Genomic DNA, 25845 nt, shown 5'->3' on the forward strand with positions numbered 1-25845 from the left:
TACACAAAGGATAAACAGGCTGAGAAAGAAATTAGGGAAACAACACCCTTCTCTATAGTCACAAATAATATAAAATACCTTGGCGTGACTCTAACAAAGGAAGTGAAAGATCTGTATGATAAGAACTTCAAGTCTCTGAAGAAAGAAATTAAAGAAGATCTCAGAAGATGGAAAGATCTCCCATGCTCATGGATTGGCAGGATCAACATTGTAAAAATGGCTATCTTGTCAAAAGCAATCTACAGATTCAATGCAAGCCCCATCAAAATTCCAACTCAATTCTTCTATGAATTAGAAAGGGCAATCGGCAGATTCATCTGGAATAACAAAAAACCTAGGATAGCAAAAACTCTTCTCAAGGATAAAAGAACCTCTGGTGGAATCACCATGCCTGACCTAAAGCTGTACTACAGAGCAATTGTGATAAAAACTGCATGGTACTGGTATAGTGACAGACAAGTAGACCAATGGAACAGAATTGAAGACCCAGAGATGAACCCACACACCTATGGTCACTTGATCTTTGACAAGGGAGCTAAAACCATCCAGTGGAAAAAAGCATTTTCAACAAATGGTGCTGGCACAACTGGCGGTTATCATGTAGAAGAATGCAAATTGATCCATTTCTATCTTCTTGTACTAAGGTCAAATCTAAGTGGATTAAGGAACTCCACATAAAACCAGAGACACTGAAACTTATAGAGGAGAAAGTGGAGAAAAGCCTCGAAGATATGGGTACAGGGGAAAAATTCCTGAATAGAACAGCAATGGCTTGTGCTGTAAGATCGAGAATTGACAAATGGGACCTCATAAAATTGCAAAGCTTCTGCAAAGCAAAAGACACAGTCAATAAGACAAAAAGGCCACCAACAGATTGGGAAAGGATTTTTACCTATCCCAAATCTGATAGGGGACTAATATCCAATATATATAAAGAACTCAAGAAGGTGGACTCCAGAAAATCAAATAACCCCATTAAAAAATGGGGCTCAGAGCTGAACAAAGAATTCTCACCTGAGGAATACCGAATGGCAGAGAAACACCTGAAAAAATGTTCAACATCCTTAATCATCAGAGAAATGCAAATCAAAACAACCCTGAGATTCCACTTCACTCCAGTCAGAATGGCTAAGATCAAAAACTCAGGTGACAGCAGATGCTGGCAAGGATGTGGAGAAAGGGGAACACTCCTCCATTGTTGGTGGGATTGCAAGCTTGTACAACCACTCTGGAAATCAGTCTGGCGGTTCCTCAGAAAATTGGATATAGTACTACCGGAGGATCCCGCAATACCTCTCCTGGGCATATATCCAGAAGATGTCCCAACCGGTAAGAAGGACACATGCTCCACTATATGTTCATAGCAGCCTTATTTATAATAGCCAGAAGCTGGAAAGAACCCAGATGCCCCTCAACAGAGGAATGGATACAGAAAATTTGGTACATTTACACAATGGAATACTACTCAGCTATTAAAAAAATGAATTTATGAAATTCCTAGGCAAATGGATGGACCTGGAGGGCATTATCCTGAGTGAGGTAACCCAATCACAAAGGAACTCGCACAATATGTACTCACTGATAAGTGGATATTAGCCCAGAAACTTAGAATACCCAAGATATAAGATACAATTTGCTAAACGCATGAAATTCAAGAAGAATGAAGACCAAAGTGTGGACACTGCCCCTTCTTAGAAATGGGAACAAAACACCCATGGAAGGAGTTAGAGACAAAATTTGGAGCTGTGATGAAAGTGATTGCCATATGCAGGGATCCATCCCATAATCAGCTTCCAAACGCTGACACCATTGCATACACTAGCAAGATTTTGCTGAAAGGACCCAGATATAGCTGTCTCTTGTGAGACTATGCCGGGGCCTAGCAAACACAGAAGTGGATGTTCACAGTCAGCTATTGGATGGGTCACACGGCCCCCAATGGAGGAGCTAGAGAAATTACCCAAGGAGCTAAAGGGAACTGCAACCCTATAGGTGGAACGACAATATGAACTAACCAGTACCCCAGAGCTCTTGTCTCTAGCTGCATATGTATCAAAAGATGCCTAGTAGGCCATCACTGCAAAGAGAGGCCCATTGGACTTGCAAACTTTATATGCCCCGGTACAGGGGAACGCTAGGGCCAAAAAGGGGGAGTGGGTGGGTAGGGGAGTGGGGGGGAGGGTATGGGGGACTTTTGGGATAGCATTGAAAATGTAAACGAGGAAAATACCTAATTAAAAAAAAAGGCAACCAAAGGAAACTTAAATTTGTATTTATGATTATAAATGTGGATCATATAGTGAGATGTTTTATTAGAGCTGGGCTAACTTATAAGAATTAGGATTTTAAACTCTTGAAGTCTCAGTATAACCGTGGTATAATAAAGGGAGGAAATCTGAAGCATTAGGAATGCTAACAGCTCACAGCTTGTTCTTGGTGTAAGAAAACAAATACCCAACAATGATTGGCTCTTTCCCCGAGTACCTGAGTGCACTGAACCTTCTCCATGATTTCTGTTACTCTTACAGTCCTGAGTGGCAAAAGTCCGCCAGCTAGTAAAAGGCTGAGCTTACTGAAGAAGCAGCACTCACCCAGCAGCAGTGGGCTCTACTCACGTATTGCTTACCTGGGTGTGCAGGGATGCTCATGTCTGTTCTGCTAGAGACACATAGTGCCCTTCAGGTGCTCATTCTGAGGTCCTCGAAACTTGTAGAAAGAGCAGTTTCTTTAGAGAGAGATGTTTGGCAACTCTCTCTCTCCCTCTTTTCCCCTTCCCTCCCTTCCTCTACTCTCCCCTCCCTTCCTGTTTCCTCCCTTCTTTACATCTTTCTCTATGTTTTGTTGTTGTTATCTCTTTTTGAAAAAATCTGGAAAGCTTGATCTAGAGCATGATGTGAACCCTAGTGTTGCTGTGCAGCCCTGCCTTCTCCATCAGACATGGTAGAAAGGCTTGCCATTGCCTGGTGCAAGGGGCAGCTCACCATTCTCTACCTGAGCCTTTCAGTGGGGACACAGAAATTGTCTCTGTCTTCCCCTTGTTCTTTCAGTGGAAGGGGATAGTGAGACTTCTCTACCAAGTTTGAACCAACTGAGAGAACTTTCTAGAGTCCAAGGATAAGCATCATTACTGTGTCTTTTTCTTTTTAACAAAGAAGTTGTTAAGTATTTACATTTTTATACCTCATATTGGATGTCCCAACCTCACAGCTACCCACTATGTCCTTGTGAGTATAGGATGTGGGACACTGGTACTTACTCAGGTAATTGAGGAACAGTGAGAAAAAGATGCTGATGTGGATCAAGCACTCACAAGGGTGGACATGAGACACGAGAAGTAGTGGGCTATATTACCAGTGCCTGCCTGACTTCCGTGACATTTCTAGCAGTGTTGGGACAGATCTGAACATCCTGATAATGGAGTGCGTGTGGTTAGAGTGTGTGGTGGTAGTGGTGGAGTAAGGATTTGGTTAATTAAAAACATGGATCAACTTGTAATCAGAATATTTAGTTGTCTCATAGCAGCTCTGAGCCCTCAGTTCTGTCATTTACAAATAGCTTTACTAAATAAGGATGGAATTATAATAGGGATGCTGGTGATAATGATAATGGTGATCATTGCAATGAAGATGATGGTGGTAGTGATGATGATGGTGGTGGAGGTGGTATTGGAGATGGTGTTATTGCTAGTCAAGAGGGATGCTGGTGATAATGGAGGTAGTTATGTCTGGGATAGCTATGATGAAGATGGGGGTGATGTTGACTACCACATTGAGTGGCACTTATATTGTGCCAGTATATTGTGCCAGGTACTTTGAACTTGAGGTGCTGGTTTTTAACACAACAAATCAAAGTGGTAACAGTTTTTTTCCTGTGTAAATGCAGGAAAAAACACAGAGTGAGTTAGCAATGCTAGGCTCAGCACAGTGGCACTGTTTATATTGCAGTTAAGATGCTGTAAGCTGATGTGTAACATCATGACTGCCACCCAAGGATGCATCCTCCAGTGCTAGCTCTGTCCTTGGGTAAGAGTTTCCCAAGGGGCCTTCCTCAGCTGTGCATTTCTTCCAAGTTGTGCCAGATACTTTTCTCAGGCTTAGTTGCTGGTGCTAAGGAGGCCTGTCTCCTTGTCCCCATGGTGACTGGTAACCAGGCCTTGTGTTGGTTTTGGTTTTTCTAATTTGAGGTTGTGGGATCCCCTGGTTGTGGCTGAGGTTTTTCTGCTCCTGAAACCCCAACTGTGGTGTGGCCATGAGGTGGGGCCTAGAGATGCTGGAACCTGCTACAGACCACAGACCCCACATGCCCTGGGCAGTACACCATGCCTCTTCATGCTCTAGTCTGGAAGTTTTGGATTCTTCTAGCTGGAAACTGCGGTACCATGGAATTTTTTTTGGTTAGAACTGTGTGTCTTCATCTCACCACATCCAGTTCTGCAGAGGCAAGGACTGCTGGGAGGCCTAGGATGTGCTGAGACTCCTGGTCCCACCACAGCTTCTGCCTGATCATTGAGATCGTCTGTTACAACAGAAGCCCCTAATAAAAGTGCCAATAAAAGAGCAGACTATTAGGCAGACCAATTGGCCTAAAAATAGTCTGTTTTGAGTCTGTTTTGCCTATAGTTCTTCTGACTTCTCTCTCTGCCCACCTCATCCCTGTCTTACCTAGTTTTGTCAGGCTGCTCCATGGCCTGATTCTTCATCTCTCAGACTGTCAAGAATATCAGTGGAGTGTGAATGACCCAATCTTATGTGACCTTGGGCTCTTCCTGAGTCTCTGAGCTGGCTCTTCCAGGTACCTAGGGTTGGCTCTGCCATGTGGTAGGATCAGGGTTAGATAGGAAGCTGCTCTGTGTTCCTAGAACTCTCTACTTCTTTATCCTGCCCATCTCTGGAGTTGTATATCTAGCTGGGAAGTCCCCAAACACTCAGACACCAAGACCCAAGATGGTGTTTGTAAATGAGAATAATCCCCTTAAGTTTATAGGTATGACTAGTTGGTTCCCAGTTGGTGGAGATAGTTGGGAAGAATTAGGAGGTGTGGCCTTGTTAGACTTGCAACATTCTCCATGTGCTTTCTCTGCCTCATGCTTGCGGATCAAGATGTGAGCTCTCAGCTGTTCTTCACACCTTTGCTCTGCAGTCATGATCTTTAACACTCTGAAACTAAGTCTAGTTAAATGCTCTCTTTATAAGCTCCCTCGGTCATGGTGTTTTATCATAGCAATAGAAGAGTAACTAAGACAAAGGCCATGTCTCTTCAGTATTCCTGCTTGTCCTTGACTAAAGGAGAATGGACTTTAGTTATCCAGAGTCCATGGCTTATACTTACTTAGGGACTGTGGTACATGCATGCTTTAGGCAGCCCTTTCTGTGAGGGTTTCTTCTAGATACATTCATCTGGGATAGTAATGGTATATGGGGTAGATGAATCCTTAGAACTCACCTGAATGTAAAGACCTAAGTAGAGTCTAACCACACACACTTCTCAGGCAGCATTGTAGCATCACTATCTAGGTGTTGGCTGGGAGCAGGTGGGTAATTGGCCTTTTGAGCCTGGAAATACAACAGAGCGACCTATAACACAGCATTAAGGCATGTAAGAACCTCTCAGACCATGGCCAGAGTATATTGAGAATATCTCTGATTTCTACAGCTTTCCTATATGTTATTTAGTTTGCATAATAGAAGGGCTCACCTTGATGAGAATCTATAACAAACTGGTCACTTGCATAGACATAACATAGACCTTACCAAACCATAGGCCTTTAATCTGTAGGGGGGTGCTTCCAGGAAGTCTAAGGTCTGTGTACACTAGGTCTCTATCAGCAGTATTCCAAAAAAACTTTGGAGGATGAGCAAATGGCTTCGGTGGCTCCCATGCCCCCTCGAGTCATACCTGCCACCACTAGTACCTTTGTTCTAACTTGCTTGCATGGCCTCCTTTCCATTCACGGTGATGGGACCTATCAGACTGTTGCAGACTCCAGGCAAGAGCATGATGCGTGGCCTCAAGAGAGAAGAAGAGCCAGCCAGTCAGATTTCCTCAGGGACATTATAACCAGCACAGGAAGATAGAAAGCTGGTGAAAGGTCGTGAGAACTCTGTGGATTTAATAATGGCCAATTATCATGTGATGCAAGGCAGACAAGACACAGACAAATGGGATAGTTTTCATGGCAAGTCAGAGCCTTGATCACCAAATTTTGGAAGTGGGGGGATTATTTTCAGTAGACATGTTCAAACTCCTGTGTGTTTCTATAGATCCTATTTAGAAGTAGACTGTGTGATGAGAAATCAGAGAACAAGAAAGTTTCTAAGAAGTGCAAGCACTTATCCCATATCCCTGGTGCTGCTCAAGAACTTTGCATCAGACTCACAGGCTCCTAGTCCCTCTGAGTTGAGCATTGGAAGCGTCCTTGGGCTGCTGCTTCAACAAGTGCTGTAATAACAACAGAAGAGCAAGAAGAAAGCTATCCGCAAAGCTTTCTCTAGCTTCCCCTTTCACTCATTTCTTAAAAGAGGAAATGAGCATCAGTCTTATAGTGTCACTTGAGCCTTTGCTGGAGTTGTGACACAAACTCTGATGATTTGAGAGTCTTTCCTTTCTGTGACTCTATTTTTTCATCTGCAAAATGGATTCAATAATTAGGATCTATCTATCACTAGGGTTATATGAAGAGTAAAAGAGGATACCATGTTCCCTGGCCCTGAGTGTGTAAGAAACACCACATATCTTTAACTTCTAAATTAAATAGCTGAGTTTGGTGGCACAATCATTCAGGAGGCAGAATGAAGCCCATCTATCTCTTTAAATTCAAGGCCAACCCACAGAGAGTTCCAGGCACCCCAGGGTTACATAGTAAGGCTCTGTCTAAAAGGCAATAAAAGTAAAAGAGACATAAAGGCTAACTGTTATTACTTGGCAAGTCCTGTATAATATTCACTGCTGAGGCATACTTTCCCATGGAAGGGTTCTTGATTTTGTTGGTTCCCTCCTTCCTCCTACCATTCCCTAATCAGAGGAAGAGGAGATGATTACTTGGTGGCTAAGAAAGCAAAAACAAGAAGGTGGCATTTGATAAAAAGTGCTTCCAGAAACTGCACCATGAAGAACCTGGAAGGACACTGAGGCTCCTGGGTCCAGAAACACACATACTTTCTTAGTGTGCTCCCTCCCAGGCTTTGCCCCTGTACTCCTTCCCATTCAGGCTTAAGGCCTATCCTCTTGGTCCTTTGTGGCTTTCTTTCCTTAGAGCCATAAGCGAGCATAGTTCAACTGGCATCTCAGCCCTACATCTTGTCCCTTATTTGTAGTGGGAGCCATCCTGCCCATCTCTAAGCCATCCTCCTTCTGAGGCTACCCATTCCCATGCTTCCTCTCCAGCTCTGACCACTACTCTCTGGTAGTTCATCGAGCTTTAATGCTTGGAATGAGCTGTAACCTTCATAGTGACAGAGACTGGGTTGTCTTTATAGGCTGTAAGAATACAGTGGAGAAGCCAATAAAGACAGAGACTCAAGGCTGCTTGAATCCTTAGATGACTATGAGCTAGTGCTTGCAGTTGTGACAGTGTTGGTTTGGTGAGCTTCTCTCACTAAGTACAGGATTTTGATCTGTGAGTGAGACTCAAGGTACAGCTAGTACATAGGCCTACAGTAAAAGAGAGGTTGTCATTAATTCCACAAGCAATCATTTCTTTTCCTGCTAAGTAGCCATGAAGAAAGCTTGCAGTTAACAAGTATTGTGTTAACCACATCATTGTCTCCCTTTACCCCTTTAAGGAGGCTGAGTGCCAGACAGGGCTCTGCTTTTCAAAGGCATTATGAAAAGTGGCTGTTGGAACTATACTAAGAGTCCAGGTGTGACTTTGGCAGATAGAGGGGTAGGAAAGGTAAAGACTAGAGCCTGAAAGAAATATGTGCCTGAGATAAAGCACACATTCACATCTAATCAGCAGCCACTGAGTATTTACCATGGGCTAAGAGAGAATGGCAGAAAATGCAAGACCAGGTATCTTAGGGTTTCATTGCTGTGAAGAGACACTATGACTGTGGCAACTTTTAAAAGGACAGCATTTAATTGGGGCTGGCTTACAGGTTCTCAAGTTCAGTCTATTATCATCAAGGTGGGAGCATGGCAGCATCCAGGCAGTCATAGTGCAGGAGGAGCTGAGAGTGCTACATCTTCATCCAAAGGCCTCTAGGAGAAGACTGGCTTCCAAGCAGCTAGGATGAGGTTCTTAAAGCCCATGCCCACAGTGAAATACTTCCTCCACCAAGGCCATATCTCCAAACCATCACACTAGGTCTCTGCTACTATATGTCTACTATCAGTAAAGGCAAGCTCACCAATTTCTTAAAACACTTTTTATACACTGAGTACAGGTCTGACTGTTAGTGGTCATTCACATGCAGTGCTCAAATGAGTCAATGGAAATGTGCTGAGAGAATAGATGAATGATCATAAGCTGATATGTATGTTCAAGAGACAGACTGAGCAACCAACTAAAGCTCTGTTGAACCATATGGATAAGGTGATATCCTTTAGCTGACCAAGTCAGGATGGTGATACAAGCTGAGACTGGAAGTAAGGGTGAAGAACATTAAGAAAAGTAGGAAGGGGGTATTCCTGGCAGAGCAGTGCAAAGGCTCTGAAAGCAGTGGTCCAGAGAGAAATAAAGCGAGGCAGAAGATGATCAGGATTGAATGTGACCAAGGAAAATGATCTGAGCCTCTGGGTTCCCAGGTGGTTAAGCCTGGGGAAATAACTAGCTGTTACTGCTGGGTCCTGACTGGGCCCTTTGAAGCAGAGAGGTAGGATATACGGTTCTAGCCCCTTGTAAGCCTGACAACCCACTAAAGTAGGGCAGCAGGCCTAGGGGCAACTGTGGCCAGGATGATGGAAGAATTTGTGCAGTAGCAGGATTGGGCATAGCTTGTCTATATCTTATGATACAGAGAAATAAGCTAGGTGGTAGTGGTGTGCATCTTTAATCCCAGAACTTGGGAGGTAGAGGCAATCTGATTTTTATGAGTTCAAGGACAGCATATTCTATAGCACTGAGTTCCAGGATAGCCAGGACTTGTTTAGCCTAGAGAAATCTTGTCTCAAAAAAAACCCAAACCAACCAATCAGTCAAAGAAACAAACAAACAAAACAGACCAAAATAAAAAAATCCAAAAATCAAGTTCTATTGAAACAATAAAAAATGTTAACACTTTCAGTCATTAAATATGTAATTTAGGGGGCTCAGCAGTTAAGATCACTGACTGGCTCTTCCGCAGGTCCCGAGTTCAAATCCCAGCAACCACATGGTAGCTCACAACCATCCATAATGAGATCTGATGCCCTCTTCTGAGGTGTCTGAAGACAGCTACAATGTAATTACATATAATCAATCAATCAATCAATCCTTTAAAAATATATATAAATATGTAATTTAACCCAACAGACTACTTGGCCTGTTTGTCTGGAAGTGATGACCTTTAAAACATTAGGTATTGTTACAGTCTGCCTGAGTTATAGAAGAATCATTTATTATGGGATCCTTAGCAGAACTAAAGGGCCAGATGTAGGTGTGGAGGTCATTTTGTGGGGGAAAGAACACCCCTGTCCAAAGTATCTTGTATCGTTTTCCTATGGTTGCTGTAAATACTACCATAAACAAGTGGATTGAAGCAACACATACTATTTTGTGGATCAAAACTCTTGCATATTTATTAACTTATAGTTCTTTATGCTGGGAGTCTGACCCCTGTCTCACTGAATTGAAAACGAAGTGTAAGTGAAAGGCTTCTTCTGGGTGCTCTAGAAGAGAATCTGCTCTCTACTCCTTGCCAGCTTCTGCAGGCCTTCTCCATCCCTTGGCTTGCAGTCCTTTACCTCTTCATAGCTCACAGGGGCCAGACAGACTTTTCTCACTTTTTTTTTTTTTTTCTTACTCGGATCTGATGCTTCTGCCTCCCTTTATCCCCCTGAACCTTTCATTGGTTGTTTTTGGGTTGTTGAGACCTGTCAAAAACAACATAAGGAAGGAAAGATTTATTTTGCTTCATGGTTTCAGTGTTCAGACCCTTTGAAGATGGCTGGGAGAACAGGGTGGAATAGAGAACTTGAATCACAAGAACCAGAAAGCAGAGAAAAGAGGAAACTGATACTTAGGTGGCTTTATTGTTTTTCATTTTTCTTTACCTCCGGGCCCATGTAACCATGCCACCTCTTCAGTGTAAGACTTTTCACTTCAAGTAATAACCTTTGGAAATACTTTATAGAAACATTCAAAAGTACACCTTACTAGTCTTCTTGGTGATTTTAAATATAGTGAAGTTGACATGACTAGCCACTATAAACCTATCTTGGTAATTCAAGAAAATGTTTCTATTGTTGTCTATAATTCTGTCTTTAACCTTATCCTCCTCTGTATAATTTAATATATTCACAGATTCCCAGGATTAGGACATCTTTGGGTGCATTATTCTGTTTTACACAATCTATCAGCCTTATTCTGGAAGCTGAATCCTTGTGTCTGAGAATTGAGAGCATATGTGCACACGTGTGTGTGTGTGTGTGTGTGTGTGTGTGTGTGTGTGTGTGTGTGTGTGTGTATGCATGCGTGTATGCACATGCACACATTTGGTTCAGGGTATGTAATTGTCTTAATCTAAAGCCCAGAAGATGTCATACAGACCCTAAGAGAATACAAATGCCAGCCCAGTTTACTATACCCAGCAAAACTCTCAATTACCATAGACCAAGAAAACAAGATATTCCATGACAAAACCAAATTTACACAATATCTTTTCACAAATCCAGCCCTACAAAGGATAATAGATGGAAAACACCAACACAAGGAGTGAAACTACACCCTAGAAAAAGCAAGAAAGTAATCTTTCAACAAACCCACACAAGCATAATTCCACCTCTAACAAGAATAGCAGGAGATAATCACTTTTTCTTAATATCTCTTAATATGAAAATTAATATTACCACATATCCCAATCAATTGAAATTCAAAAATATGAGGAATTAGAAATTTGTTGGCTGTCATCCAGTGGTCTCTCTAATATAGTAATTGGAGAAATAGGTCCAATATTGTACAATCCATATATACTTTCTGCTTGTTTGTATGTAATAGTGTCTTGCTGTATACCACATAATGGTCTTAAAATCATGCTTCTCCTATCTCAGCCTCCTTATTAGTAGGATTGTTTATTTGATGTTTTTACACTATACTATGGTTTTCAGAACAGCTTACATATATGAAAATTATTTATACAGCTAAAAGAAACGTAGACAATTAATTTGGAAGGTGGCTTGGAAGAGAACAGGAGTGAGACTGAATGTTTTGCTTGATATTTATAATTATTGTATCAATTTTGAAGAAGAGGACCTGATAAGTTACTCTTTTTCTGATATGAATGCTTTTCAAAATCATCACAGCCAATAAACCAGAATCTTACCCTCACCTAATGTCTGTGCCACCCTCCAAGCAGAACCATTGTTCATTGAAACAGTTGATGAATGACTTCATGAATAGACCATCTTGATACACACACCATTTCTTAAATGAATGTTACCTGGTCCCTGTGGGCTGAGAATGATGACAATCACTCAAGTCAAATAGCTTTGACCATAGCAGGAAATCTGTATCCAAATAATTGTGCCTACAATTCATTCCTTGGCGCAACAGAACTGTCAACTCTTAGCTTAGCTACTGTGGAGGTAAAATCCTTTGGTGATGTGAAGGACATTGAGGTACAGCCTTATTACAATGAACTCCAATGTCTAAAAATTGTTATTTTGGGTTTGTACTACAGTAAGAGCCAAGATTTTAAAGCTCTACTAAAAACAAACAAACAAACAAACAAAAAGACTTTATCTATTTATGTTCATTTAATAACATGTTCACCATTTTTATGATTGATATAAAAATATATATTGTGTTGAATATAATTTTTAAAATACCCTAAAAAAAAAAAAAAACCAAAACAAAACCTAAAGCCCAGAAGCTGTGGAGAGGCTCATGGGGTGGGTGGAATGCAAGCTCTGAAGTTTTGGGCAGCACCAACATCAGTGGCATTTTTCCATCTCTGCAGGGGGTGGAGGAAAGCGCAAAGGGAAAAGCAAGAAGTGGAAGGAAATCCTGAAGTTTCCTCACATCAGCCAGTGTGAAGACCTCCGAAGGACCATAGGTAAGGAGCACATTAGCTGTCAAGGCCTCTGTAAACTAGGCCAATACAATTTAACTAAGCAGATACAGGAATTCTGGCTCCATCTGACATCTTTGCTAATAGGCCTGAAGGTACAACCAGCATTTGATCACTATTTTGTGTGTGTCAGGACAAACTTTCCTTCTCAGGTATCCTTTGAGGTAGGTGCTGTTATTTAATTACATAAGGAGAAACTGAAGCACAATGGCTCTTTAACTGGCCCCGTTATCCCAGATTAAGTTAGAGCAGAGAAGATAAACCAGGGCCAGCTGGAGTCTCCAGAGAACAGAGTCTCCTATAGTGTGTGTTGTTTCAATCCACTTAGTTTATGGTAATTTTTATAGCAACCATAGGAAATGTACAGGATACTTTGGGCAGGTTACAGGAGTCCTCAGGCAGAACTCCCTTTTTTCCTGGATCCCATATATCCTGCTCTTGGGAGACAACTCTGTTTTAGGCTCATTGTCCCTCTCACTTGGGAGCCTGGTATTCATGGTGGAGCTAGTAGCCCATTGACTCAGCCTAGTTGCCTTTATCTAGCCCCGGCATGGTCACCTTCAACAACAATAGCCTTTGCTTAGCTCCTTTGGGGGCATAGCAACCACACCAAATGAGTCTGACAAACATAGCATATTCCTTCCAGATTAAAGAAGTCTGCATATTTTGCTGTATTGGGTTCATGTGCTTTTTAAGAGTGTAAAAACATACAAATATGAAATTCAGGTACTTCTGGTTCCAAACAAGAGGGAGTAGATGCAGTGTTCTTTATCTTTTTCATCAAGGGCAGTTGAAAACTCCAGGAAGCATAGAAGATTTTGGAATGTAGAGAGTAGGCAGATAAGTGAGGCCGTTGAGCTATAAAGAATAAAAGATTTTCCTTTTTGCTCCTGTTATGTCCCTGATAGGGTGTTGGCGGAGGAGGACAAAACCTAATATGTTATTGCAAATTGACAAAGGACCCTTACTTCTTCACCAGGAAAAAAAATTAAAAGAACCAACCTGTACTTTCTAGAAAGGAACATATAGAACTGGAGAGTTGGCTTCGTGGTTAAGAGCGCTGGCTACTCTTTCAGAGGACTCAGGTTTGATTCCCAGAACCCATATGGTAGGTTATAGCCATTTGTAACTCTAGTTCCAGAAAACTCAATGCCCTTTGCTAGCTGCCTTGAATACCAGGCACATACATTGTAGATAGATCTCATAAAATAAATAATTAAAAAGTAAATGTTGAGAAAGAGGCAGACAGTGCATCTGGGAAGCTGTGGACACAGTGCAGACCTGCTTCTTTGGCTCACACCTGCAATGACAAACCTACTTCCAGACCTTGACCCACATAGCCTCTTTCTCAGTCAGTGTAGACCACTATTGCAAATAACATGGATCAGGTGGCTTGAACAGTAGATGCTCACTTTTATTTGTTTCTAGATGTTCAAGATGAAGGATCATTTCTGTTTTATAGATGGCTCCTTAGTAGAAGAAAACACAGTTTCTCATTCCTCTTCATGCCAGGGCTCTGACCCTATTCATAGTGCTCCCTTCCTAATCCATTGTGTTAGGCTTCAGCATGTGTACCTTGATTTGGATGTAAACATTCAGTTCATTAGCAGTCTGGTCCTAGATTCAAGGTTAGCATCCCTTCTTATTTATTTCTGTTCTCTAAAGGACTTCTTCTCCTTTGAGGGTAACTGTTCTTACCCAGACTCCAGCTGTACCCAAATTTCATCCAAGTTTAGGGGCTCAGATACCTTCATTATACTCTTCTTTCCTACAGGGCTTCCTGCTTATCCTTCACCTTGTTTCTTAGGGCAGAGGGTATTTCTGTTCATTTCTGACTTGAAGATCTGGGAACACGAGATTATGCTCTTGGAGTCTCTTGGACCATGGACTCTCACCCAACAGCTCCAGCCCAGTTTAAGTCCTTTCACAAGTCTCTTGGTAGAGCCTGTAACCATGAGTATGAGAACCAGGCCTCCCGTTTGAAAATGATTCTCGGTTCTCTGAGAGAATGTTGAAAAGCCTCTGTGTGTTGATGCAGTGGGGAAGACACTGGAAAAAACAAGAAGGCCGATGTAAGCAGAGGGTCTGTCGCATATGGGCCTGGGCCAGGAGTTGGGCCTTTTGCCTGTTTATAGTCTGTCGCTGTGGTGTTTGCCCAGCAGCTGCTGGGGTCCTGCTGGAAGGCTTTCTTACATAAAAATCCCATTTCTTTTCTAGACCAATACACAAACCAAACAGTGGCAAACACCAAGTTTGTTTTTCTTATGCACACATGAGCTCATTTTCTGAAGCTTCCTGGGAAGGTGTCCCAGGACAGGCACTGAAAAGGGCCAACTAGGCAGTGTGGGATGGTGCAGTGGGAAGGCTGTCCATAAGAGAAAGGAGTCAAGCTGACAAAGACCCTGAGATGCTGCCTCCTTAGAATCATTTAGAACAGTGGTTACTAAAAGCCACAGACTTCTGCCTTCAGCATTGCCTTGGGCAGCCACAGATCCTCTCTACCCAGCCCCCCAGATGACGTTAGAAACTAACAATTATTCCTCTGTTGCACCCCCGCCCCACATTCATTTTTCTACCCTGCTTGGAATGAACCTCTAACTCTTGACCTGTGGGTGGTAGGTCATGGGTGACAAAAAGCTTTGGCTAGGGTGAAGCCTGAGGACCCCTTTTCAGAATAATACTTTTTTTCATATGCAAAATAGAATAGCAGAGTTACCAAGGAAACCAGTTCTTTTCATATACAGTTACTAAATACTTTTACAATGTAAAATTTAGAAATGTATGTGCTTTTTTATTAATGCTTGAAATAACAAGGTCTAACAGTTGATTAATAGCTATTGTGTATTTGCATCTGTGATGAACGTAAGTGGTATTTTTGGATATCTGCAGCAATTACAATATGAGTAGATTTGCAATTTCTGTTGGTAAAAAGTCCCAGGCACTGCTAATATCACTGTGGGCATTGTATACTTTTGTGGTCAAAGGAAGTGTGAATTTTTGGTAGACCTTGGTGAAAGGCTAGATGATATCTTTTTCATAGGAGAACACAGTCCCTTGGCATCACAGCCTCTACCTTGCCTTCTGCAGTGCATCCTCAGTGCCCTTGGTCACTCCCTCCTCCATTCACAGATGCTCTGGGCACTTTATTGTCCTGTGTTTTCTTGCTTTCAGCTCTGGAGCCTTTGCCCTAGCTATTCCCTCTACCTACACTTTGTTTTGCCAGAGGACTTTAAGGTTCCAGACTAAACATCACCTCTAACAAGGAGCCATCTAAAGAAGAGTCTGCTATAATTATGTTCTTTCATGTAGAGCTGTTTATTGAATGGCCTCTGTTTATAACCCCATTTTGAAGTCATCTTCATTTGTTCATTTACTTGTATTTTTTTTGTCTTCTCTACTGGACCAACTGTTCTGAGTTAGAAGTGGCTGTATTTTACCTTTTTACTCCTGAAGTACTGCTTGCCACATAATAGATCTTATAAATTACTGGCTGGATAAAGATTGACACAAAATATTTCAAATTAGTAGTCTTTTAAAAAAAAGTTATGATGTATTTGCTGTGAGTAAATTTAACTTTAGCTAATCTTTTTGACTTAAAGTTATGAAAGTTTAGATTTAAGGGTTTAAACTTGAAAGTATCTAATTTAACACTTTTCCTACTCTTATTCTCAAAGATTAGGAATATTAGCATGGTGATATGTACCAAACCATGGTCTTTTGTACACTGTTTAGGAAGGCAGGCCTGGGCTCTGGATTAGCCCATGACCCTGTAAAGCTGCAACTTGAGTACTTAACTCAGTGATGTTAGCTTTGTAGAGAATCCCTAACTCAAGGAACTGGGAACATATTATATAAAACTCCTTTTCCAATTTATAATTAGTGGGCAGGGTCTCAGGGCTGATTGACCCACTCAGAACAGTATAATCCATTGGTTTTTGAACTATAACTTTCCATTACCTAGTACCATCAGCAAACATTGGGCCCTATGCTCCAACTAGTACTAGATCATGGAGACTCATTATTCCCTCCAAGGAACAGATGTTTCCATCTTTCTCTTTATTGTGTCTTGTATGTTGTGCATTGCACACTTATCTACTTAGTCAGTAATACTTATTTTGTATTTGCTATGTGCCACCCACCAGGTCACAACCCACCAGGCAAAACATATTCTTGTTCCTCTGAAGCGTGATCATGGCTGAGCACAAGACAATGACTAACACAGAGATGTGATACCTGACAGAACATTCTATGATAGTGAGGGACCAGTTGTTGAGATCGAGAATAGTGGCAAACAGTTCCACCCATTAGAACATTCCTGGAAGAAGTAGCATCATTCTTAACCTCCCATAACATTGTTATGTGAGTTTTTTCAAGGATCTCAACCACCGCACTTTCTCTCCATTTGAATCTTTACTGTGGTACAGTGAGGTGGATGGAGAAAAGAACAGATGGGTGGAAGGATGGATGGGTTGATGGACAGGTGAAGTGGCTGGCTATATCTTACTCTCTTGGCCTAGACACCAGAACAGTGATTGGCAGTAATAAGTATTAAGACAGGGATTCCTTCTTGTTTGCATCTGCTTTTCTTGTGAGCCCCAGACATGAGCTAAGAGATTGCAGTCACAGCTGCATGAGAGATAAGGATAGGGCTCAATTCCAGTTTTATTAGTTAATAGGCTAATTGTTCATGTAAAATTGTTAGAGGACCCAAATCAAAGTTCTCTGAATCTCCAAAGCTTGAAAGAGTGAAAACGTCATCTTAAAGATAAAAGATCGTTGAGGACTGCAAATATTTCTCAGTGAAGCAGATGGTTCTGTTTGGGCAAAAGTGTGGCATTTTTATTTATTTAGCTCAGGATCATTTCATACTTTATTCTTTTATTTAAAAAAAAAGTAAACAAGGACTTGAGTGAAAGGGCTGACTGTTTCACCATTTGGCAGTATTTCTGAAGGAAGTATCCAAAAGCTATATAATAAATCAAAGCCTTCCCTAACCCCAGCAGGAGTGGCACTTGTAAGGAGGCTATCGAAAGAAAATGGCTACTGTGCTTAGTGTGTCACCATGTGCCCCAGCACTCATGGGCAGGAAGGCTGGGAGAAATGGAGTTGCTCAGTGGAGATAGCCACAAACCAAAGTATTAACTTTTCTCAGGATGTTCCCAGAGGGAAAGATAGATTCACTATTAGGAAAACCCCAAACCATACTGACTACTTTGAATTAGCCGTTATTAATTCAACAAGTGGGTTCAGTGTCCCAGGAATTGGAATTACCTGAGCCCTCTTTTTCATGGACTACCTTCTCCCATCCATAAGTCCCCATGTATCTACCTCCTATCAACATATATACAATATACCACACAAGACTGGAAAACATCATACCCTTCCTGTCCAGACCTCTTTTCTGGTTAGGAGGTTTTCTTAAACTTACATATGTCTCAGAAACCTGAGCACTGAGTCTGGCACATGGGGTCTGAATTTTATTTGTAAAAGAAGGCATGCAATTGTTATTATTACAAACTAAGTATGAACAGACTTGATAGCACACAAGTACAATCTCAGAATTCAAACAGTAAAGGCTGTAGAGGATTGCCACAAGTTTGAGGCTAGACTGGGCTATGCATTGAGACACTGTTAGAACAAAACAAAAGAAAACAACACAACTTGGGGCTGGAAAGATGGCTCAGTGGTTAAGAGCACTGGGTGCTAGGGTTCAATTATTAGCATCCATATGGCAGCTTCTCAACTGCCTGTAACTCCAGTTTAAGGAGATTTGATACCTTCTTCTGGCTTCCTTGGGTATCAGGCATGCACATGGTATACAGATATACATGCACACAAAACATTCATACATGTAAATAAGTTAATTAAAATTTTTTTTAGAGCCGGGCATGGTGGCGCACACCTTTAATCCCAGCACTCAGGAGGCAGAGGCAGGCGGATTTCTGAGTTCGAGGCCACCCTGGTCTACAAAGTGAGTTCCAGGACAGCCAGGGCTATACAGAGAAACCCTGTCTTGAAAAACCAAAAAACAAACAAAGCAACCCCCCAAAAAACAGAAAACAACAACAACAACAAAATTTTTAGAAAAAGAAGAAAAAAACCAAGCCAACAAGAAAAATACAACAAAAGCTGGGCAGTGGTGGCGCACACCTTTAATCTCAGCACTTGGGAGGCAGAGGTAGGCGGATTTCTGAGTTTGAGGCCAGCCTGGTCTAAAGAGTGAGTTCTAGGACAGCCAGGGCTACACAGAGAAACCCTGTCTTCAAAAAACCAAAAAAAGAAAAAAAAAAAAAAAGAAAGAAAAAAATACAACAAAAAAGCCAAAAGTCCCCTCAATACCCCCAAAACACTCAGTGAATGAAGGCTGGTTTCCACAGTTACTACAGAGACTTTTTACCTTATTACTTGGTGAGTTTGAGCTCCTAGAGGGGTCTGTAGGCCAGAGGGGACAATCACATGAGTGACCCAGTGCCTTTCAGACTGTCAGACTGGCAGTGAGCTCTTGATTTTATTACCAGGGTAACCAAGTGTCTGTGGACGTCACTGCCAACCTTGGGGTGATAAGGGCACATCACATCTGTTATTCTACCACTTAACCGTGCTCTGATAAAGCCCAGCATCTGCTTGTCCTTGGAGGGCAAGATAATTTTAGATGTGGTAGGTCTAGAGCATCAGGTGACATGTGTACAGCCAGCACACTGGGAGGGTTAAGGTGGATCAGTTCTAGGTTCCAGGTCCTTCTTATTTCCTTCATGACAGGCTTAGTGCTCTTGAAGGAATAACCTGGGCTTTGCACTCACGAGATGCTTTGTGAAGTTGGTCAGTGGGTTTCTGCTCTGGCAATTCTTGGGATGGGGTTCTGGCAGGGGTTTCTCGATGATTTAGACTTCAGGTTGTCAGAGGCTACTCTGTACAAAGTGTGTGGGATTCTTGCCAGGTATCTACCTGACCAGGCCCTAGTTACTTTCTATACTTGTGTTTCTGTATAAAACTTTATTTCAGAGCTAAAACTAAAACCAAATTTGAAACTCCACTGTTCACATTTTCTAGAAATCATATAGACAAGGGACTTGATAAGGCAACTCCAAGGGAAATTTCACTCACTGTATCAGTTTGCCAGAGATGCTGTAACAAAACACACTGCTCAGCTTCAAAGACAGCACTTATTGTCTCACGGTTCTGAAGGCAGGGAGTTCAATTTCAAGGTGTTATCAGAGCTGAACCCTCCCTATAAACATCCCCTCCCAGCTTCTGGCAGTTCGAGGACTTTTGTGCTCCCTGGTAAATGTATCTCCCATCTCTGCTTCTTCATATGAATAGGTTTGTGTGTTCAAGTCTCCCTTTTCTATAAATGTGCCAGTTCTTTTGGCTTAAGATCTATCCTAATGATTCTAATTAAAGTTCATTACTTCTATAAAAACCCTACTTCCAAGTAGGGGCATATCTTGGGTTACTAGAGGCTAGGACTCCAAGCCTAACTTCTTAAAAAGGCTCAATTGAACCCACACCATGCCTTATCTTGGGTTCCATGGGGTTCAAGGGAGAGAGTTTGAAAGATCTTGGTTCTGTAGCTTTGAAGTGGCACCTTCCTTCCTCTTACAGGCTCAAGCTGATGTGTCCTCACTGGCCATAGGAATGTCTGTGGGAGGATTATTTTCCTAGCCATGTCGTATGGTCTTTCCCAGTTCTTCATTTTGTTGTTTTAATGATAGCAACTCATAGATTACTTTTGACAAAAAACATTAAACTCACCACTCAGGTCCAGCCATAGTTGAGGGTATTTTTGTTTCGTTTTTTGGATTTTATTTTATTTTATTTCATTTTATTTTATATTTTTGAGGCAGGGTTTCTCTGTGTAGCCCTAGCTGTTCTGGAACTTGATCTGTAGACCATGCTGTTTTTGAACTCAGAGATCTACCTGTCTCTGCCTCCCAAGTGCTGAGATTAAAGGTGTGCACCACCACTGCCAGGCTCGTAGTTAAGACTTTTAAGTAATATCTTCTGTCATTTTCCTTGTTGCTTCTCCTACACACAGTTTGGTTCTCTTATTCCTCCATTGTAGTGTTTGAGAGTGAACCATGGGCTTCCTGAATGAATGTTGCTACCAAGCTACACCTGCACATATTCCCTCAGTGTATTTCTTTTTTCATTTCTTGCCCCTTTTGGGGGGAATACATATATTGTGCAGGTTAATGTGTGTCTCTGTGTGTGTAAGTACACATGTACCTGTGTATGCAGGCCAGAGGACATCCCATCCCACTTAGCAAGCCCAGAGATCTTCTTGTCTTGCCCTTTCTTTTTTTCTTTTCTTTTCTTTTTTTTAATTAGGTATTTTCCTCGTTTACATTTTCAATGCTATCCCAAAAGTCCCCCATACCCACCCCCCCAATCCCCTACCCACCCACTCCCCCTTTTTGGCCCTAGCGTTCCCCTGTACTGGGGCATATAAAGTTTGCAAGTCCAATGGGCCTCTCTTTGCAGTGATGGCCGACTAGGCCATCTTTTGATACATATGCAGCTAGAGACAAGAGCTCCGGGGTACTGGTTAGTTCATATTGTTGTTCCACCTATAGGGTTGCAGTTCCCTTTAGCTCCTTGGGTAATTTCTCTAGCTCCTCCATTGGAGGCTGTGTGATCCATCCAATAGCTGACTGTGATCATCCACTTCTGTGTTTGCTAGGCCCCGGCATAGTCTCACAAGAGACAGCTATATCTGGGTCCTTTCAGCAAAATCTTGCTAGTGTATCTTGCCCTTTCAATTCTTAGATTGTAAACATGTACCACCACCCTTGGCTTTCTATTTTTTAAAAACATTGGCTTTGGAGGAATCAAAGGCATGCTTACAAGGTAAGCTCTCTTCCATCAATCTACTCCCTCATTTATTGTTTTTTCTTACATGATATAAAAGTATTTTCCCTGTCATTAAAACCTTTTCCATATGTCATATTTACTAGGTATCTATAATTAGGAACATGTTAATGAACAAAGCATAGTGTCTATGTTCTCATTGTGGCCCTTCTGTAGGTGGGTGACTGCATCAGTGGAGTACTGGGAACTCACCTCTTACCCACAACCCAACATCAGCCCATATGTTCAGTCTTTTCCTCTCTTGAATGTATATCTTGTGTGTATGTTTTTCAGGTTATCTTGACCATAAGCCCTTGGCTGTAAAGCCCTGCAGAACTCTACCTCATGTTATACTTGGGCTTTCTGTGCGTGCATGTGTGTGTGTGCATATGCATGTAAATGTGTGTGTGTGTGTGTGTGTGTGTATGTATGTATGGTGTGTGTGTGGGTTTGTGTGTTTGTGTGTGTGTCTGTCCATCAGGACATCTTTTGTTTTTTGTCTTTTGTATTATTCGAGACAGGGTTTCCGGAACTCACTCTGTAGACCAGGTTGGCCTTGAATTCAGAAATCCGCCTGCCTCTGCTTCCCAAGTGCTGGGATTAAAGGCGTGGGCTACCACTGCCTGGCTTCTCTTCTTCCACCTTTGGGTACCAGGCTTGGTGATAAAATACCCTTACTGGCTGAGCTATCTTGACCCCCACTCCCTACATTTTTGGCCATTACACTGTTCAGATGAAGTCTTTGGCTTTCACTGTAGCCTTTTCAGCCTTCTTCCCAGTGTTGAGAAGCAACACTGGTTTTATTTTCCCTTGCAGTACCTGGGATTCAACCCAAGGCCTGTGGATGCTAGGCAGGTACTGTAGCATTGAGCCACATCTCCTGTCCTCAGTGTTGTCTTTTTAAAGTCTAAAATACATTAAACTATATCAGAGCACTCAGTATAGTATTCTCTCTGCTGCTCTCACTTCCTCTGGAATGTTCTGTGTCCACTTTCACACTTGTATTGCAGACACTGTTAACCTGACCTGGGTTAGGGCCCAGGAGGCAGATAACATGTGAGCAGCCTCTGTCCCTCCAACATCTACCCCCCCACCCCCCATCTTCAGCAGTTAGCAGGCAAGAGAAGGGCCTTCTGTGTGTTTTAGGGCTTGGCCCTGAAAATGGGAAAAATGAGCTGGTTTATGCATCAACAGGGACCTCAGACCAACACCAAGGGCCAGCCGACCTGCAGTGGCCTGAGCATGTCAGCATTCTGCCCTATAAAGTGATGTTGGACCAACACTTTTAATGGTCTCTGCCCAGATTCTATTTATGGAATTTATTTCCCAGGGCTGTGTGTATGGCAATACCTTGGCAGCAAAGCCCAGCTTAGTTCTACCTCTGCCTCCCTTGGCATCTACCTCAGTGAATTAAGCACCGCTTGTTCTGAACAGTCTAAGCCTGTACCGGAGGGGGGGGGGGGCCGGTGGGAGTAAGAAAAGGGGTAGGCAGACAGATATTTGGGGCATGCAGGAACTTCTGAAATTAAAAATGAAACACAATAACCACCAGATGATCCTCTAAAGATCTGTAGGGGGCCTTGGGTGCTTACTGGCTACTAGCTGCAGCCCTCTCCAGACAGTCGCAAAAAGGAAATCTATAATCCAGAGAGCTTGAGTGTTACTTTAAAAATATTTTGTTGATTCTCATTATGCCATATGTTCGTTCTCTCTCTCTCTCTCTCTCTCTCTCTCTCTCTCTCTCTCTCTCGTCTTTTTTGTTTGTTTGTTTTCCGAGACAGGGTTTCTCTGTATAGCCCTGGCTGTCCTGGAACTCAGTAAATCAGGCTAGCCTTGAACTCAGAAATCTGCCTGCTTCTGCCTCCCAAGTGCTAGGATTAAAGGTGTGCGCCACCACTGCCCGACCCATATGTTCTCTTTTTAAATTACCTTTGAATAATATTTTAATTATTTTTTCATTATTTAAACAAACAAATGAACAAACTGGACATGGGCTGAGGATTAGTGGGTAAATGTGCTGGTTGCTTAATCCCGACAACATGAGTTTATTCTCTGGAACACATGAAAAATATGGATGTGTTAGTATGTACCTGCAGTTCCTGAGCTAAGGGAGATGGAAGTAAGAGACAGGACAATGGTGCTGAAGCTTGTGGGTCAGCTAGCCAGGAGTATAAGTACAACAGCAGAAACAAGAGAGACCCAGTCTTAATTTGAACTTCCAAAAGTTGTCTGACTTCCGCTGTACTGTGATAATGCATGTGTGTATGGAGCATTGAGACAGACAGAGAGATGAATGTTAAACATATATCTATGGATGAAATTTCAAAAACAGAATTTAGAAAGAAGAAAAGTAAAATTGACAAAGCAATAACCACTGGTAGCAAATAGATTGTACTGTGGCATAGGAGGGAATAGCCTGTCCCAACTGTCATGTTTCCTGGCCCAGAAGTCAGATAATTAATTTTTATTTTGTCATATTTTACTTTTTTTTCCCCTCTGGTGCAGATGGGACCCAGGGCTTCATTCATGTTAAATAAATGCTCTGCCACCCATCTTCCCCCATTTTATCATAAGACAGGCTCCTAACAAGTTGACTACATTTGCCTTGAATTTACTCTGTAACCCAAATAGGCCTTGAATTGTTTTCTCTTGCCTCAGCATTCTGAACAGTTGGAGTTACAGGGGAGTTCCCATGCCTGACCAGATGCGTGCCCCTCCCACAGTGTGTGTTTGTGTGTGTGTGTGTGTGTGCGTGTTTGGTGGGGAGCAGGAGGTCAGAGGACAATTTTGTGGAATCAATTCTTTTATTTTCTTTTTATCTTGGTTGTAAGGATTGAACTCAGGTTCCCAAAAATGTTCAATGGGCACCTTTACCAGTTGAGCTGATTCCTCAACCCAGAATTCTGCTTTTTTTTTTTTTTCCACCTCTGGAATTCTTGCTTGAACATTTTTGTTCCCTCCAGAGAGGGCAAAGTCACTTACCCCTCCGCACTGATTGCTGAGGGATCTTGTTTTCTGCTCTAAGTTCTTTCAAAAGGGAAATGTGGGCTGAGAGAAACTATTGCCATCAACTTTGAAATAGCTGCTTCCTTTTTTTTTTTTTTTTTTTGGGTTTGCTTTGGTTTGCTTTGCTTTTGTCAGAAATGATCCCAGGGAGATATGTTCAGTTATACTGCTTGCTCAGGGCACTTATCTAATTCTGGGCTTCAGCAGGCCTCAAGGGGAGGCGTGGGTGAGTTGGAGGAGGGGACATTCTGCTAGCACAGTAAGGTGCTGGCGTGTTGTTAGAAGTTTTGGGGGGAACCCCTGCTTGGAGCAGCACAGAATGGCCCTACCACTGGGGAACAGGGAAAGTGTTGCCCTGACTCATCAATCAGGTTCTGGGAATAAAGGGAGTGAGCTCTGAATGAGTCTGGAGGGAGGCAGCAAGAAACAGAACTATAGTGGCAGGAGACTGGGGTTTGCAACAGGCTCTGTCTTCACTGACTGTGACTTTGAGCAAGTGATTAAACTCCCTTGAGCCTGTCTTCTTCTCTGCCAAATCAGGGTTAGGAGTGTTGGGAGAATTAAGTGACCACACCAGAGAGGAAGACTTGGCCCTGATCTAGTCACCTTCATCCTCCACTTCTTCTATATCATGGCGGTCACTATTTTGGTGAACCATGTTGTTCAACAAAGAGCTTTGTTCTTGCTCCTCTTGGTTGCTGGTGGCAAAGACCGCTGTAAAATTTCTCTGCTCATTCCCTGATTCATTGATTCCTTCATTCCAGGGACATTCTTCTCCTTTATGTAATCTGAATGGAACCCTTTCCCTCAGTCCATCTGGCCTCTCAAAACTCTACTTATTAACTCAGCAGATTTGGAGGGCCTGGATGATATCTCTGAACCCATCTCATGATCCTCCTGCCTCCAGGTAGGAGGGACCTCATCTACCACCCTCATGAAGGTGATAGCCAATCCCATACACTGCCTATAGTCACCTTTTACTCTAGGCATGGTGGAGCTGTCCCAAGTTAGGAAGATGGGTTAAAAAAAAAACATAATTGACACTGCGTCACAGCCTGGTTAGTAGGACAGCTGCTACATATACATTCTCAGTACCAAGAGTCAGAGGAATAGTAAAGAGAAGGATCAGAGACAGCCCTGTGGGTGCAGGTTGAACAAATTAGAGGACAGGAAACCGCTAAGTCAGTAGTCTCAGCACTGTCAGGATGATCTAACCAGGTGATTCTGATGGACATATTTATCACTGCAAAACCCTTTTGGGCCTGAGGCCATGTCCTAGTTCTGCCTCATGGATAAGGATCTGGAGATTCAGAGAGAATAGTAAGTTTCCCAGAGTCCCAGAGCTCTGCAGAATCAATTCCTAGATTCAAACACAACCCCAGAGCAAAAAGTCATCTCCATGTTAGTTTCGATTTCTCCGTGGATGTGGACACATTTGGTAGGTCAACATCCATGCTACTTTGGTGGACTTCCTGCAGAAAACCATGGTGGTTAAAGAGAGACTTAATCAGGCAACAGACACCATCTGTGCCTCCAGCCTGAAAGATTAGTACAGCTCTGGTAGCTTTTGAAGTCACCCTTTGGATGAGAGTAGATAGCAAAAGGATGTCACAAGCAAAGGCAGGCTTAGCTTTCAGGACTATAAGATGTATATTTCCTTCCTTTCCAGATATTTGTGATTGGTCTACTGTGGGAAGGGACATAATTCAGTTATATAGACAGGACCACAAACATTTCCACTTCTGATGACACTAGCCCCAAGGTTCAGGTGACAACGTAGGCGCAA

At 42.4% G+C, this 25845-nt stretch overlaps 1 protein-coding gene across 2 annotated transcripts in view; it reads left to right on the top strand.

Moving 5' to 3' along the window:
- Positions 1-25845, top strand: part of Grk5 (G protein-coupled receptor kinase 5) — a 206409-nt gene that overhangs the window by 86047 nt on the left and 94517 nt on the right. The window contains exon 2 of one of the 2 annotated variants that reach the window (NM_018869.3): positions 12096-12191. The exons of the other annotated variant lie outside the window; for it this stretch is intronic. Coding sequence (NP_061357.3) covers positions 12096-12191 — 96 coding nt within the window. The remainder of the gene's footprint in view (positions 1-12095; positions 12192-25845) is intronic. 2 annotated transcript variants of the gene reach the window in all.

Source organism: Mus musculus, chromosome 19, assembly GCF_000001635.26.
Source record: "Mus musculus strain C57BL/6J chromosome 19, GRCm38.p6 C57BL/6J".
Taxonomy (NCBI): Eukaryota; Metazoa; Chordata; class Mammalia; order Rodentia; family Muridae; genus Mus; species Mus musculus.